Source organism: Haliotis rufescens, unplaced genomic scaffold (assembly GCF_023055435.1).
Source record: "Haliotis rufescens isolate VD_foot unplaced genomic scaffold, xgHalRufe1.0.p SCAF_7, whole genome shotgun sequence".
Classification (NCBI taxonomy): domain Eukaryota; kingdom Metazoa; phylum Mollusca; class Gastropoda; order Lepetellida; family Haliotidae; genus Haliotis; species Haliotis rufescens.
The window spans coordinates 829,935-844,312 of NW_025964361.1; the positions used below are offsets into that span (position 1 = coordinate 829,935).

At 39.9% G+C, this 14,378-nt stretch overlaps 1 protein-coding gene across 1 annotated transcript in view; it reads left to right on the forward strand.

Moving 5' to 3' along the window:
* Positions 1 to 14,378, forward strand: part of LOC124139643 (putative carbonic anhydrase-like protein 1) — a 114,945-nt gene that overhangs the window by 17,503 nt on the left and 83,064 nt on the right. The window contains exons 2-3 of the mRNA XM_046506901.2: positions 9,176 to 9,214; positions 11,289 to 11,425. Coding sequence (XP_046362857.1) covers positions 9,176 to 9,214; positions 11,289 to 11,425 — 176 coding nt within the window. The remainder of the gene's footprint in view (positions 1 to 9,175; positions 9,215 to 11,288; positions 11,426 to 14,378) is intronic.

Here is a 14,378-nt window from a genome sequence, read left to right on the forward strand (position 1 = left end):
AGACTGGAAGAAAAATGGGGATGGGATGATGGCAGTGAGAATATTGGAGGGGGAGACGGAGCGGGGATTGTTGGGAGGGTTGCAATGAGAACCGCATCGATGGTTTTTTATGGTGTCGTTGTCGTGCCGTCGTTTAGGGGGTAGGGGTTGGTGGGTGTAAAGTGGTGTCGTTTCTAGCAGTTGAGGCGAAAAGACATCGTTGTTCGACCATTCTAAGAATAATTCTATCACACACACAGGAAACAAAATATCACACATTCAAGAACCATGATATAACACGTTCAGGAAACATGCTATCACGCGTTCAGGAAACATGCTATCACACGTCCAGGAAACATGCTATCACACATTCAGGAAACACGCTATCACACATTCAGGAAACATGCTATCACACGTTAAGGAAACATGCTATCACACATTCAGGAAACATGCTATCACACGTTCAGGAAACATGTTATCACACGTTTAGGAAACACGTTATCACACGTTTAGGAAACATGCTATCACACATTCAGGAAACACGCTATCACACGTTCAGGAAACACGTATAGCCTGAAAGGGAACTAGGCAGAAAATGGCGGTCGCAGCGAGCCCCACTTTGTCAGCACATCTAGATTTTACGATGGATATCAAACTAACCAGCCATGTTTACCCTAATTACACTGAGGAAATGGCTCCATATCAATCATGAAACGTGTATCTTTGTTATGCGATCGGGTGGTCAGGCTCGCTGACTTGGTTGATGCATGTCATCGATCCCAACTGCGTGGATCGATGCTCATGATGTCAATCACTGAATTGTCTGGTCCAGATTCGATTATTTACAGACTGCCGTCTTGTAGCCGGAATATTGCTGAGTGCGGCGTTAAACAACAAACAAACAAACATATTCCACAAAGTCGTAACAAATACGACCATTTCATTTTCGTTTAAAGTTCTCATCAACACAGCCCAACTTTCACCCAAGTGTAGTACAAACCCTTTAAGGAATACTGAAGTGGAACTTACACATGTCTGGAATGGAAAAAGAAGCGACGGGATGTTTTCTCCTGTAATTAGGTTATTTGTCAACAGGGAACAGATGACACTTAAAAATACATTCCTGCCCACTGACTCACTGTGGGTTTCATAAGACGGTGCAATTCTTGTAAGGGAAAGAAGTGTTTCCTATTAAAACCAAAATGCTATCACATTTCCGGTAATTCACACAAATGTTGTCCAGTTTTATGTGGCATCACGTGGTATGAAGCTTGAGTGTGTTTTTGTTTTGAGTTTCAACATTGACGTCCCAAAAAATAAGTGTTTGTCTCAGAACATCGTAGATCGAATAACGTCTAAAACGGATAAAATGTGAAATGTCATGCTGCTCCCAGATCAGGGCGCTGGTCCCGATTTGGTGAAGGTCACAAGGTTAATCATGTTGTAGGATTTAAAATGTTCAATAAGGCCAAGCTTCTCTGGGGATCAGTCGCCGTACGAGGTCACAATTCGCTGTGTAGAGAGTAATGTCCCTCAGACGTGCCAGGATGCTTTGATCGTGGGGTCGAATCCCAGATTCGCCCTGATTATGATTCTAGGTTTGTCAGCACCCGTGCTCGTCGGGTTCACCAATGTGGAAATCTGATTTTTTTTTGGCTTTTCCTGGGCTAAGACGCTAGAGTGTAACTGACGTACTGTTGGAAGCCCCGTCAAACCCAGCTCATTGGATTTCCAGTGTTATGAATGTAACGTTCACATTATGTTTCTAGTGCTATGTGACCGCCTCCGTGGTCTAGTGGTAGAGCATCCGCCAGGAGAGCGGAAGGTCCTGGGTTCGATCCCCGTCGGCGTCATACCAAAATAAGTTAAAAGATGGTACTTGTTGCTAACCTGTTGCTTGTTGCTAAAGCTCGGATTCAGTATACTGTGTCTGAGTGGGATGCCCGCACGTGCGCGCGCGTGCTTTCATGCATGTCGCTATATAAGTGCAATAATCTTGAACGCGACGTTAAACCTCATCTCACCTCACCTCTAGTGCTATGTTGGTACAATTTACCCTTTTTGCGATCGTAATTCCCAACATGATGTTGGTATATTTTAAAGTATAATGCGAAAATAATTTCAATTGTTATTTAGGTATACTACCCAATGTAATGTTGGCATAATTCCCAACGTTATGCTGGTATAATTCCCAATGTTATGTGAGTATAATTCCCAATGTTATGTGGGTATGATTCCCAATGTTATGTGGGCATAATTCCCAAAGCTATATAGGTATAATTCCCAATGGTATGCTGGTATAATTCCCAATGGTATGCTGGTATAATTCCCAATGTTATGAGGGCATAATTCCTGAAGCTATATAGGTATAATTCCCAATGGAATGCTGGTATAATTCCCAATGTTATGAGGGCATAATTCCAAATGTTATGAGGGAATAATTCCCAAAGCTATATAGGTATAATTCACAATGGAATGCTGGTATAATTCCCAATGGTATGCTGGTATAATTCCCAATGGTATGCTGGTATAATTCTCAATGTTATGAGGGCATAATTCCCAAAGCTATATAGGTATAATTCCCAATGGAATGCTGGTATAATTCCCAATGTTATGAGGGCATAATTCCAAATGTTATGAGGGCATAATTCCCAAAGCTATGTAGTACCAATGTTGTACGGGTATGATCTCAATATAATGTAGGCATAATTTCCAACGTAATGCGGGTATAATTCCTAATGTTTTGTGGGTATGCTTCAAATAATTATGCGATTGTAACTTCCAATGTTATGCGAATGTTATTCTTAATGTTATGTGGCTACTTATTTTTCGCCAAACCTGCAGCCTAGGTTGAATTTTAAGTAAGGCAGGGACGGTCGGGTAGCCTAGTGGTTAAAGCGTTCACTCGACACGCCGAAGACCCAGGTTCGTATCCCGACATGGGTACAATGTGTGAAGCCCGTTTCTGGTGTCCCCCGCTGTGATATTGCTGGAATGTTGCTAAAAGCGGCGTAAAACCATACTCACTCACTCATTCACTCACTCTTTAAGCAAGGCGGTTATTGATTTTCAAAAATCGGCAGGGTGGCACATATTTAAATAACCCTCTTCTTTATAGCACTGACCTGGTGATTACAAATGTGCAAAATGATTCCTTTCCTAAGACACCGATGACTTCCACCATTCTTAAGATCTATCTGTCACAAGGAATAAAACCCATAGACGATATTGGTACCAGAGCGAAAATCATTTTTGTATTCATAACCTAAACATTAAAACAAAAAGGCGACATTAGGCCAAACATGTCTTTGATAAGTTTTTTCTAAAATAATTTCTTATAAATGACGGGCGATCACGTGTGACTAAATTGTCTGCGGCGAGGATCCAAGGTCTGCGTTCGAATCCCGATTATTATGTTTTGATTTTTGTCAACATCATACAAGACCTCGTGGTTTTCACCAAAATGGTATTTCTTTTATTTAAACATATTTTATTCACGAGGAGAGGGATTGGGCACAAGTTTTCACAGCATAGGTTGCCCTTTCGGGCTTTCCTCCTCCGTTGGGTTGACACTGTTCAGGGCGGCATGGGCGTTCATTAATAATCCTGTTTAAACTTTGTTTAACGTTTCCTTTCTTTGAAGAGTGCTTTTAAACATTATATTCTATAACGAGTAGGCCATTACCATCGGGTTGGCAGAATCTTAATGGCACGTATTTACTTGCGATTCAATATTTTACAGTTATTAGGATTTTTCAGGAAAACAAGATTGCCGAGAGGAGTAATTCCTCTTATTGTCTCTTGCCTAATTATTTTTGTGATTTTTTTAATTTTAAAGTAAGCATGCTGAAAGTATACTTAATATATAGTCGTCATTTCAAAATCCAGTAGAATTTATCAACTTTTAAGCTTTCAAGATGATATGAATATATGTCGCTTATAAAGCCATGGTGTCATTCTTTATTATGCTGTGCGGCTGCGCGCTGCAGCATTTCTTTGGAGTTAGAAGTAATTGCTTTAAGAAAACGTTCACATTTACTAATGGCATAGTCTATTAAAAAAAAGCATCCTGATGAGATATGTTTTACACAGACGGAAGGAAACTTCACACTTGTCATATTCTATTAGGCTTGGTTAAATTGAGTAGAGACGCGAACACCGTGACAGATTTTTTCAATTATTCGTAAAGGCAACTGTGGTCATGTTCTTATTTCATCATATAAATGATCCGTCAGACGAACATCAACCATAGCTCCCTTCTTCAAAGTTCTGTTTGAATATTTGACTGAAAATCATATGGGCCTTCTGAGAAATGTATGTGTCATTTTAATTAAAATTGAAATAAAGTCGATATTGCACAACAACATTCTGCAAGAAACTTTTATGAGAGACAAAATATTTTTCTGACAATATGCAGATATTCCTCTGTAAAGAGGAGCAAAACATATTAATGTAAAGCTAAATCACCTTATTTCTGGACATCCAGTGAACATTAGGTTTCCTAATATAGCTACAATAATTGTTTGATGTTAAGAAGTTGACGAATGAGAGTGACATAATTTATGGATGACAACGTCTTTATTATATACTCTTTAAAAAAAGTGGGGCATACTCGGAAATAACTTTCGACAATTGTAAGAGATGCTAGTTTCTAGTACAAGTTGAATGAAAATAATGAAGGAATTGGGAACGCGTTACACCCGGTAGTGACGTATAACAGTTAATGTTATAACGGCCATCGCTTTTGAAGGACGATAGGGGTAAGATGGGAAATATCAAAGTTGACGTTTTTGGATCAGTGTTGAGTAATATCGCCACGATTTGTCAAACTTTCATTCACTGGACGAGGCATACTGCGTCTGAGTCTCCCAATGGTCACATCAGGGGGTCTGTTCCACTCCTCTAGCAGCGCCTGACCAACATGGTCGGCGGCATATGACGTTGACGCACAAGTCTCTCTATCATGTCCCAGACGTGTCCAGTGGGGTAAAGGTGTGGACTCATTGTTGGCCATGGCATTCTAGGGATGTTGTGCTGTTTGGGGTTGGCGTTGACGATTCGTGCACGGTGGACACGGGCGTTGTCGTCGTGAACGTCAAGACGTCGACCCAGACGCCTTGCAGACGGGACAACAAAGGGTGCCAGTATATCTTCCCGATAGTACTGTCCAGTGACCCTTCCTTGCACAATATTGAGTGGGGTCAGTCACAGTGATGCCACCCCACACCATAACAGATCCATCGCCATATCTGTCATGAGGTCTCAGGTTGACATTGGCTTGACGTTCATTTCGACGTCGCCGGACCTGACCACTGTCAATGAGGTGCAAAGTGAATAGGGACTCGTGATGACAAGTGACACAAGCGACGATTACCCCAGTTTTGACGCTGTGTACACCATTGAAGTCTGTTGGCAATATTACGATTTGTAAGGGGCGGCACTACACATGGCCGTCGACCATGGAGATGAGCCTCGTGTAGACGATTTCTAATCGTCTGAGACCGCCTCCGTGGTCTAGTGGTAGAGCGTCCGCCCGGAGAGCGGAAGGTTCGGGGTTCGATCCCCGGCCGCGTCATACCAAAAGACGTTAAAAGATTGTACTTGTTGTTACCCTGTCTGGCGCTCGGCATTAAGGGGATAAAACAAGCACTGGTCGGCTCGGAGTCAGTATACTGTGTCTGAGTGGAGTATTCATGTTAAACTGCGGCATGGTATCTTAGTGAGCTAGCACTATAAATCGGCATCAGCCCGGTCAAGTACAAGCAGCCACACACACACACACACACACACACACACACACACACACACACACACACACACGTTGCTATATAAGTACAATAATCTTGAACGCGACGTTAAACCTAATTTCACCTCACCTCACATCTAATTGTCTGATCTGCAACTCGAAGTCCAGTATCCTGATGAAAGTTTGCAGCTACTTGATTCGCTTTTAGAGCTCGATTTCGTAGAGCCTGGTCCCTGTTCAATCTGGATCAATCTGGATCGCCCTGAACGGGTACATCGTCAACATTATGGGTTGGTTGATACCTGTTCCATAGTCTGCTAATCACAGACTTTGAGATATTGAACTATTGTCCACTGCACGCTGACTTCTGCCAGTTTCCACCACGCCTATAGCCCGTAGACGCTCCGCGCTGCAGACACCGCATCGCGTGTTCACACACAAACAAAAAATGAAATCAAGTAAATCACAACTGTATGATAAGCAGATTCGATAAGATTAACAGAAATAAAGGTCCGCAGAGATTAGTCGACCTTCCTTGAAAGTGTAAAAAACAGGAATGTTGTGTGTGGCGCTACAGCGTGCGACACGTTCAAACTATAGGATGTGTTCTAGTGTTTTTACAGACATAAACGTTCTTCAAAGGGTTTTTTGTCGTCAACACTCTTTTAAGAGTATTATATTATAGCGACGTCTCAGTATAGATCTTTATACAATTGTCAAGCAATATGGTTGATGAAAGCTGGTGTTGTTTGTTGTTTAACGCCGCACTATTCCAGCTGTATGACGGCGGTCTGTAAATAATCGAATCTGGACCAGACAATCCAGATACTGACATCATGAGCATCGATCCAGGCAATTGGGATTGATGACATACATGAACCAAGTCAGCAAGCCTGACCACGCGATCCCGTTAGTCGCCTTTTACGACAAGCACAGTCGCTTCTTATGGCAAGCATGGGTTGCTGAAGACCTATTCTAACCCGAAAGATATTAGGTGAAAGATTTACAGTAACAATAATGTTTATACTTGAAAGAGATTAACATGAGTGGGTTAACAATAACACCAAAAGGAAACAATTGTCACAACGTGATGGACAGGGCGACACTATCGTTGAAGTAACAAATAAAGCCTGACAGAAAATATAAATTGTCTCTTGCATGGGCAAGAGAATAACCAGTCTAGATATTTCTGCCGAAACAGATTCCACTTGGCGCAAGGGCATACAGTTGTGGAAATTATATGAATGGACCACTGACAATCAGTGATGACACGAGGTGTTCGCGAAAAGGGTAAGCATGTCCTGCCCAACCGGTAGCACCCGCCATTCATACAATTTGCAAAAAAAGTAAGTATTTATTGCCTGATGCAGCAAAGCAGTACTCCTGCCATGCGACATCAGCCTGTCAACAAACCAGTCAATCAAGTGATCAGAGAACCAGAACATCCAGTGACACGAGAGTACCATTACCGATTTTCGTCGCATGTCTTCATATTACTGATTAAGTCAGACTCCTGTGCCTGACACAGCTCACAATTCTCGCTAATGTACATGCAGATTCATCATAATCAAAAACCCTTCAGATGAGACAAAGAACTGTGTCGACCAAATAGGTCATTAAAGCTTCGGTCAGATTTTACCTGGGTAGAGAGAAAAATGACAGAATAACTACAACACTTTAATATAGAAAAGATGAGCTGAATGAATGGCACTTAGTTGTATTATGTCAAAATATTTCGAATTATTTATTATTTCGAAGTAGTACGATGATCCGGTGTTGTATGGTGCCGTCCATGGCTGTGAGTTGTCTCCCTTAGCCGTGCATGATCCGCTGATTAAATCTTGGTCTGTCGATAAGCACCATATCTTGCATGTTGATATTCCAAAGTGATGATCGTCTATGGTAGGTGGCACTGCTACGTTCAAACCAGACCGTAATTTGACTGAAATGTTCAAAGCAGCGTTATTCACCATTCACTTACCTGTAAATACGCATACCCGCATAAACATATGTTGAAGACCTCGTAAGTGTGTCAATTGTGCCTTTCCCATTTTTGTATGTCGCAAAATAAAAAGGTTTATAAATAAAACTTGCATTTAAGATATTTGGATATTTTTATCTAGAACAAGAAAACATTCTGTTGTATTGTAGACAGATGCCGCGCATCCATAACTACAATAACGTCGCTTTGAGCTGGATTCTAATGACACGTTGCCAAAAATAGACGTCCAGTCAAATAATACGCGAAAGAAATTTTGTTCAAAGTAAATGATAAGCGATGTCACTTCTGAAATGTGGCTAATTGGCTTAGGGCGATTATCCTATTAGAATGGAGACATAAATCACTGCCTAACCGAGGATGATCACTGGTAAATATCGCTGTCTATCTCTGTTGTCATAGTGGTCTGTATAGGAAAATACATTGGGAAAAATAGTAGCACGAAATAGGCATAGGGTTGCAATGTTTGTCCATGCTGACGTCGTTCCTCAGGCCGCAATGACACTGCAAAATAGGTGTTAATAACATTCAACGCAAATATCACGACATTGATCAGTCAAGCTCTCAGTCTGAGAGTGGAATGAAAACGGAATCGACAAATCCGTAAAAATGTATAAATAAAAACAACAAAACCCTTTCCATATTCATAAGAAATATCTTCTTAAAGCAGAGTCCATTGTACGATTCCGACTATATCAAGAGCTTGTGTTTATGAATCATTATCAAATAGTGATGACACCAGGTGTTCGAGAAAAGGTGAGCTCACGAATCATTGGAATGTGACTATGATGTTATGGCAATACACGTGAGCATGTTGGTTCCCGACGGTAACATCCGTCAAAGGTGACGTCGAGGTCACTGAAGATGTTTCCTTACGCCCATTCACATTGAGGAAATATAAAGTTCACTCTTAAATACCAGAGGATTATAATACGGCCCTTGATAGTCATCACGAAACTTTAGATAGTAGTCCATGGCGTCGAAACTACCTTGCAGAGTTGTGTCCCTTAGATACCAGATTCTGCAAGGTCGAATCCAGCATTCGTCTTGATTGTGATCATTGGTTTGTCAGTACCGATGGTTTGACCCAAATTCCATCGGTTCGAATCCCATATCTGCCCCTATAATAACCAGTATCAGCTGTCACGGTGAGATCGTCATCGACCAAACTCCTTAACGTTAACGTCAACGTCAACGTCAACGTCAACGTCAACTTAACGTTTTTCTTCGACGTAAAACGTGATGTGGCGTCAAACGCCAACCTATCCACTGCCACCATGATGAGCCTGCTAGCATGGTGGCGATGTCATTTCCGTTAAAATGTCTGAAATGGAATTAGTATGTAAGTTTGAAAGGACTCCTTCCCTTGTCAAAGACGTTGCTATCATATATCTTCATCAAGATCACACTATTAAAATTAAAAATAATATAAAAATTTGCTCTTATTCCAGATCGTTGGGCGATGTGGTGGTCATACGAAGGATTATCTGGTAAGGCGATATTATTATTGTACCTAATATTCCTATTTGATTAGGACATGTTGCAGCAAGACTATTATTGAATAGTACGACATCTTGACATTAAGGAATAATAATGACGCATGTATGATATTTGTATTTTTGCGTTGACATTCTCCGACCGCCTCCGTGGTCTGGAGGATAGAGCACCTGACCTGAGAGCGCAAGGTCGGTGGTTCGATCCCCGACTACGTCACATGCCAAAAGACGTTAAAAGTATGATATTGTTGTTTCCCTGCCTGGCGCTCGGCATTGTGGGGATACAACCAGACTGGTCGTCCCGGAGTCAGTATACTGTGTCTCAGTGGTATGCGTCATGGTATCTCATGGTATCTCAGTGGGCTAGCACTGTAAGACCAGCATTAGTCCGGACAAGTACAAGCACACACGCACATACACACACCCGCACATACACACACACGCACGCACATGCATGCACTTCGCAACATAGCTGCAATCATTTTGAACGCGGTGTTTAACCCCATTTCCCCTAACCCATATACTCCAAGACAAATCCATCTGTGATCATTTTTCAAATCGCATTTATCACATTAGCGTCTTGTAAAAAGGACATCATCCAAATTTTATTTCTTTGAAGATGGGATGTGTACTGGTGTTATAATGGACGGAAGATTCCATTGCGATTCTTACACATTTGTCTTTTATCTCACAAATTCATTTATTATTATTTATATTAAGATCCTCACTGCTTAAAAAACAACTTTGTTTTCTCTGAATTTTAGAGTGGAGTAATTTTAGGGGATCCACATAACAGGTGTTTATTTGCTCAAGACAAAAAAAAACGATTATAAAAAGTATTCACAAAGGTCCCTGGGCTGTCTTTTCATGCTGTTGTTATATGCACAGCACAGAGCCATATATTCCACATCATCATAATCAGAATTAATTGTCAGTTATGTGTAATAACGCAAAACCACGGGGACTTTCTCTTTCTAAATTAGCGTAAGTTTCTCACAATATCCTCCAAAGAACAAAAACGTGAACAACTTCCTTGTCAGATCTGATAAATTGCCAGAGAAAGATCGGCATGGTCTTGGCACGTTGGAAGAAAGTGTTCATTAATTTAGGTGTACCGTTACAACGTTTCGGCCAGGACTTTTAATTGAAAAAGATCATTATTTCCAGTATAAGGTTTCACCACTTAATTTACTTTGCGGAGAGAAAGAGACAGATGGAATTCATACACGCAATGGCTACAGGTCCCATCCTTAACTGTCGACTTCTATTATCAAGAAGGGTTCTTTTCTTGTAAAGTATTAATAGCATGCTGGTTATGTCAACTTTCTGTCACTGGTGTGTACCCGGAGAGAGCGGAAGAGCGACACTCTGTTGTATAATTCACACAAACGGCTGTGATCATTTGCAATCTATTCATGCAACTTTGTATATAGACACAAACAATATGTACACTTGGCAAACCGTAGGCACCACGTTTTATTTATATATTACATAATATATTATGTATAAAAAGCCATTTAAAAAAATCCTATCCCATATAATTTACATTTTCTGACGAAATGCATTTGTTTTTGTTTATCAAGTGACATACTCAGAGTGCGTGAGTGAGTGAGTGAGTGAGTGAATGAGTGAGTGAGGTACCCATATTAATCTTTCGGGTTGACGGGCGAACGCTTTAACCACAAGGCCACCATACCACTCCTTTATACAGAAATCAAAATCAAAATCAAAATCAACTGTAAAAAATGCTTTTTATAATTTCCCCATGGCAATAGTTATTTGACTTTACTTTTAATTGTTTTCTCTGCTTTTTTGCATCATATGGTATGACTTAGTACTTGCATCAGGTACATTTTCCTGTATCAGTCGTATCGTTTCAAAACGAGACCATTGCCAATGCAGATTTTTCCAAATGATTGCATTTGGGGATAAATTAAATTTAAGAGGGAGTTTTCATTTTCTCCAGAAAATCAAGTTAATTCGCAATGCGTTATAAAGTATAAGGAAGTTTCTTTTGTGTTGTTTCAAACTGCATATCATTATGTCGAATAACTTATTTTTGTCACAGGCCCGGACTATTGGGGAATACTCAATCCTGATTGGACGATGTGTAAATCAGGTCACCAGCAATCACCAATCAACATTGAGCCATCTCGGCTACTATATGACCCCAACTTGAAACACTTAAAAATTGACTTTACATCGGTAAGTACACTTTGAAATATGTTTCACTTACGCAAAACAATGATGTCCAGAAATCATGATGTCAGAAAAATATTTTGTCATGCCTCAAATAGTTAGATACTTCAATCAGCTGTTTTACAAGGTCAAGGTCGCACAACGGCCAGCTAAGCCCCACTGGAAATGTGTGTGTAAGTAACTTTGAGATATTGGTAGAAAAATAATAAGGCGCCTATCCTTTTGGACATATGGCATATTCAAATCCATACTAATGACTTAAATAACGAAAGGGCAGATTTTTCATACTTCAAGAAAATCTAACTATGAGCAAATATGTGACCAAGCTATATATATAGCCTCGTCTTGGTACATATCCTAACACCACTTGCCCATGTTTATATATTTGTAAGTAATAATTCCACTATAATCTGCTTTTTCGACACTAAGTTAGCCTAATCTAAGTTCTAATTGACATGAACACTTGAATAACGGTTTCTAATGTCATCATTTATCCAGATACTGTGGCCAAAAGGGACCTTGTCATGCCTTTTCCGGTGGTGTTCGAAAATAATCACCTTGCTTGTATCTATTGTATTGTTTCGCCAACTCTTAATATTCTTGTGAATGTGAAATCAATTCTTAAAAAAGAATGTCAATATGTTTCTCAATCTGATTAGAAAGTTGGTTTTCAAGGAATTAGACGCTCAGAGAATCACACCTTATGAATACGGTACATGTTTCCTGCATGTTAATCGGAAATGCGACAGAAAACATTATGAGTCTTACAGACCCTGATACAAATATATATCAAATACAGCCCATGCAAGTCTATAATGTTTGGCAAGTCTAGATCACTGCAGTATCAGGATGAAGAGAGTCACTGGGCTCCTTTTTATTATATTTTTATTAAGATAACTAAACAACTGTTTTTTTATGTACGATATGTTCATTTCAGAGACTAGATTTTAGTCTATCTTTTGCGGCTACTTCTCTACTATTATTTATCATATTCCTTTTCAGTTATGCTTTAAAAGAGCGAGAATAATAGCATGTGCATAGAAGTGTCATTCGATGCTGATTGGCTAGTTGGAGCATTATGACGTCACATTGCTTCAGTGATGATGTCATTGCGATGTGAGGTCATCCATTGTTAATAACGTCACATATATAACATTACGTTATCCGAACAGTTGACACAATGACGCTTTGTGAGGTTGAGGTACGTGTTTTTTCACAACTGTGAGGAACTGCACTTTATCTGTCTCCGGTGAATGAATGCTGTTGGTCCCTCCAAATCTGTCTGGAGCAAAAATTTGTAATTCCCCGAAGCTGGTAATTCTAGTATTAAATTCGTACTGGAAACATTTACTTGCATTCTCTAAACCTGATGATTCGATTGTCATTGAATCCCACGCTTGGAGAATCAATGTTTTAAAAGAAGTCAATGACGTCATCAGCTTTTCACACCTGTTTTAGTGAGTGAGTGACTAAAATTCAACGTTGCCATCGGCAAGATTTATGCAATATAGGGACATAATATGGAGAAAGTGTGGCCTATAAGTTATATTACCATTGACATTTTTATTAAGAACGTCGATTATTGTGCATTATTGTAAAACAATTAGCGGATGTTATTGGTCAAGTTGAGCTTACGAGGTTTCATCTTGGATTTGGAATGTTCTACATGGTTCACTAAAGGATACGGGCTAACAGTAGTCCATGCTTAACTCAGGTATGGTATGCGTGGAGATACGGTTGTCATGGTTATAAGCATTCTTGATTACCCAGTGTTATTATATCAACAATTTATAATGATAAATGCCTTCAATACCATTAAAATCCCATCTTTGTTCTCGTTACCGCTAAACAAAGATCTAAAGATGACGGGTTACATCAGAACAACCTTTCATCCGATCAATTAGAGCGCCGATTACAAAACCTTTAAAGGGCAAGTTCACACGGAAATGAACCAATTGTTCTTGTACTTTTTCCACATTAAAAGTGTTAACATAGAAGTGTCATAGACAAAAATATAAAAACATCAAATTTAATTAACATATTTTTTGCATTAAAACGATTTATATTTTTCACTTTTACCAAGTGTTCTATTTCCATAACAAAAACACCATGGCTTATGCCCCTTGCAATATGACGTCATTGGTGCCAATTGATAAACATTATGACGTCATCATGCTTTGTTAGAGCCGCTTCACGTGGTGTAGGTACAGTTTTGTGATTCTAGCGTCTCAAATGCCAGCCAGAATTGTGTTATGCTGAGTCACCACTGCGCCGGAGTGTGTCGTAGACCATGTTGTTTTACCGCAAACTGGTCGTTGATATCTTTTGCGTTGAGAATAGAAAGGACCCAGTTGAATTGGCACCAATTACGTCATAATCTAAGGGGGATAACTCAGGCCTATTTCGCTCGTAAAACGAAGGCTTCATAACGGCATATCATTTTCACACTATTGTGAGCTTCCTACTTTCACTGTGAAACAAAATGAGTGTATATTTTCAAACACAGATACTAACTAATTCTAAAATTGCGTTTTGTTTAGAAAAAGAAAGAAAGTGATTTTTGCGTGTACACTTCCCCTTTAACATGACAGTCGGAATGTTTTTTCTTATCATGCAGCCTCAAAAAGCTAAGCTACGGCTACAGCTACAGCTACAGCTACAGCTACGGGGTGCGCGACTGAAGCCGTCAAACTCATCGTCTGTCTCTCGCTTCAGTGGGATAAACATTTGAACGGAAGAGACTTGGCATAGCTCGGAGGGAGTGCTGCCATACAATCTCAGTCATCTATTAGACATTCCAGAATGTTGTTTTGTTCAGTTTTCATTTTTTGAATAGAGAAAAATATTTTTCAAAGTGTAATCTGGAATGGAAGACGCTCGAAAAAGCTGTTTTAATGATTGGCTAGTGTCGACTTTTTGTTTGACATTTCATTGGTGGGCGACGTTCACGAAAGGTCGT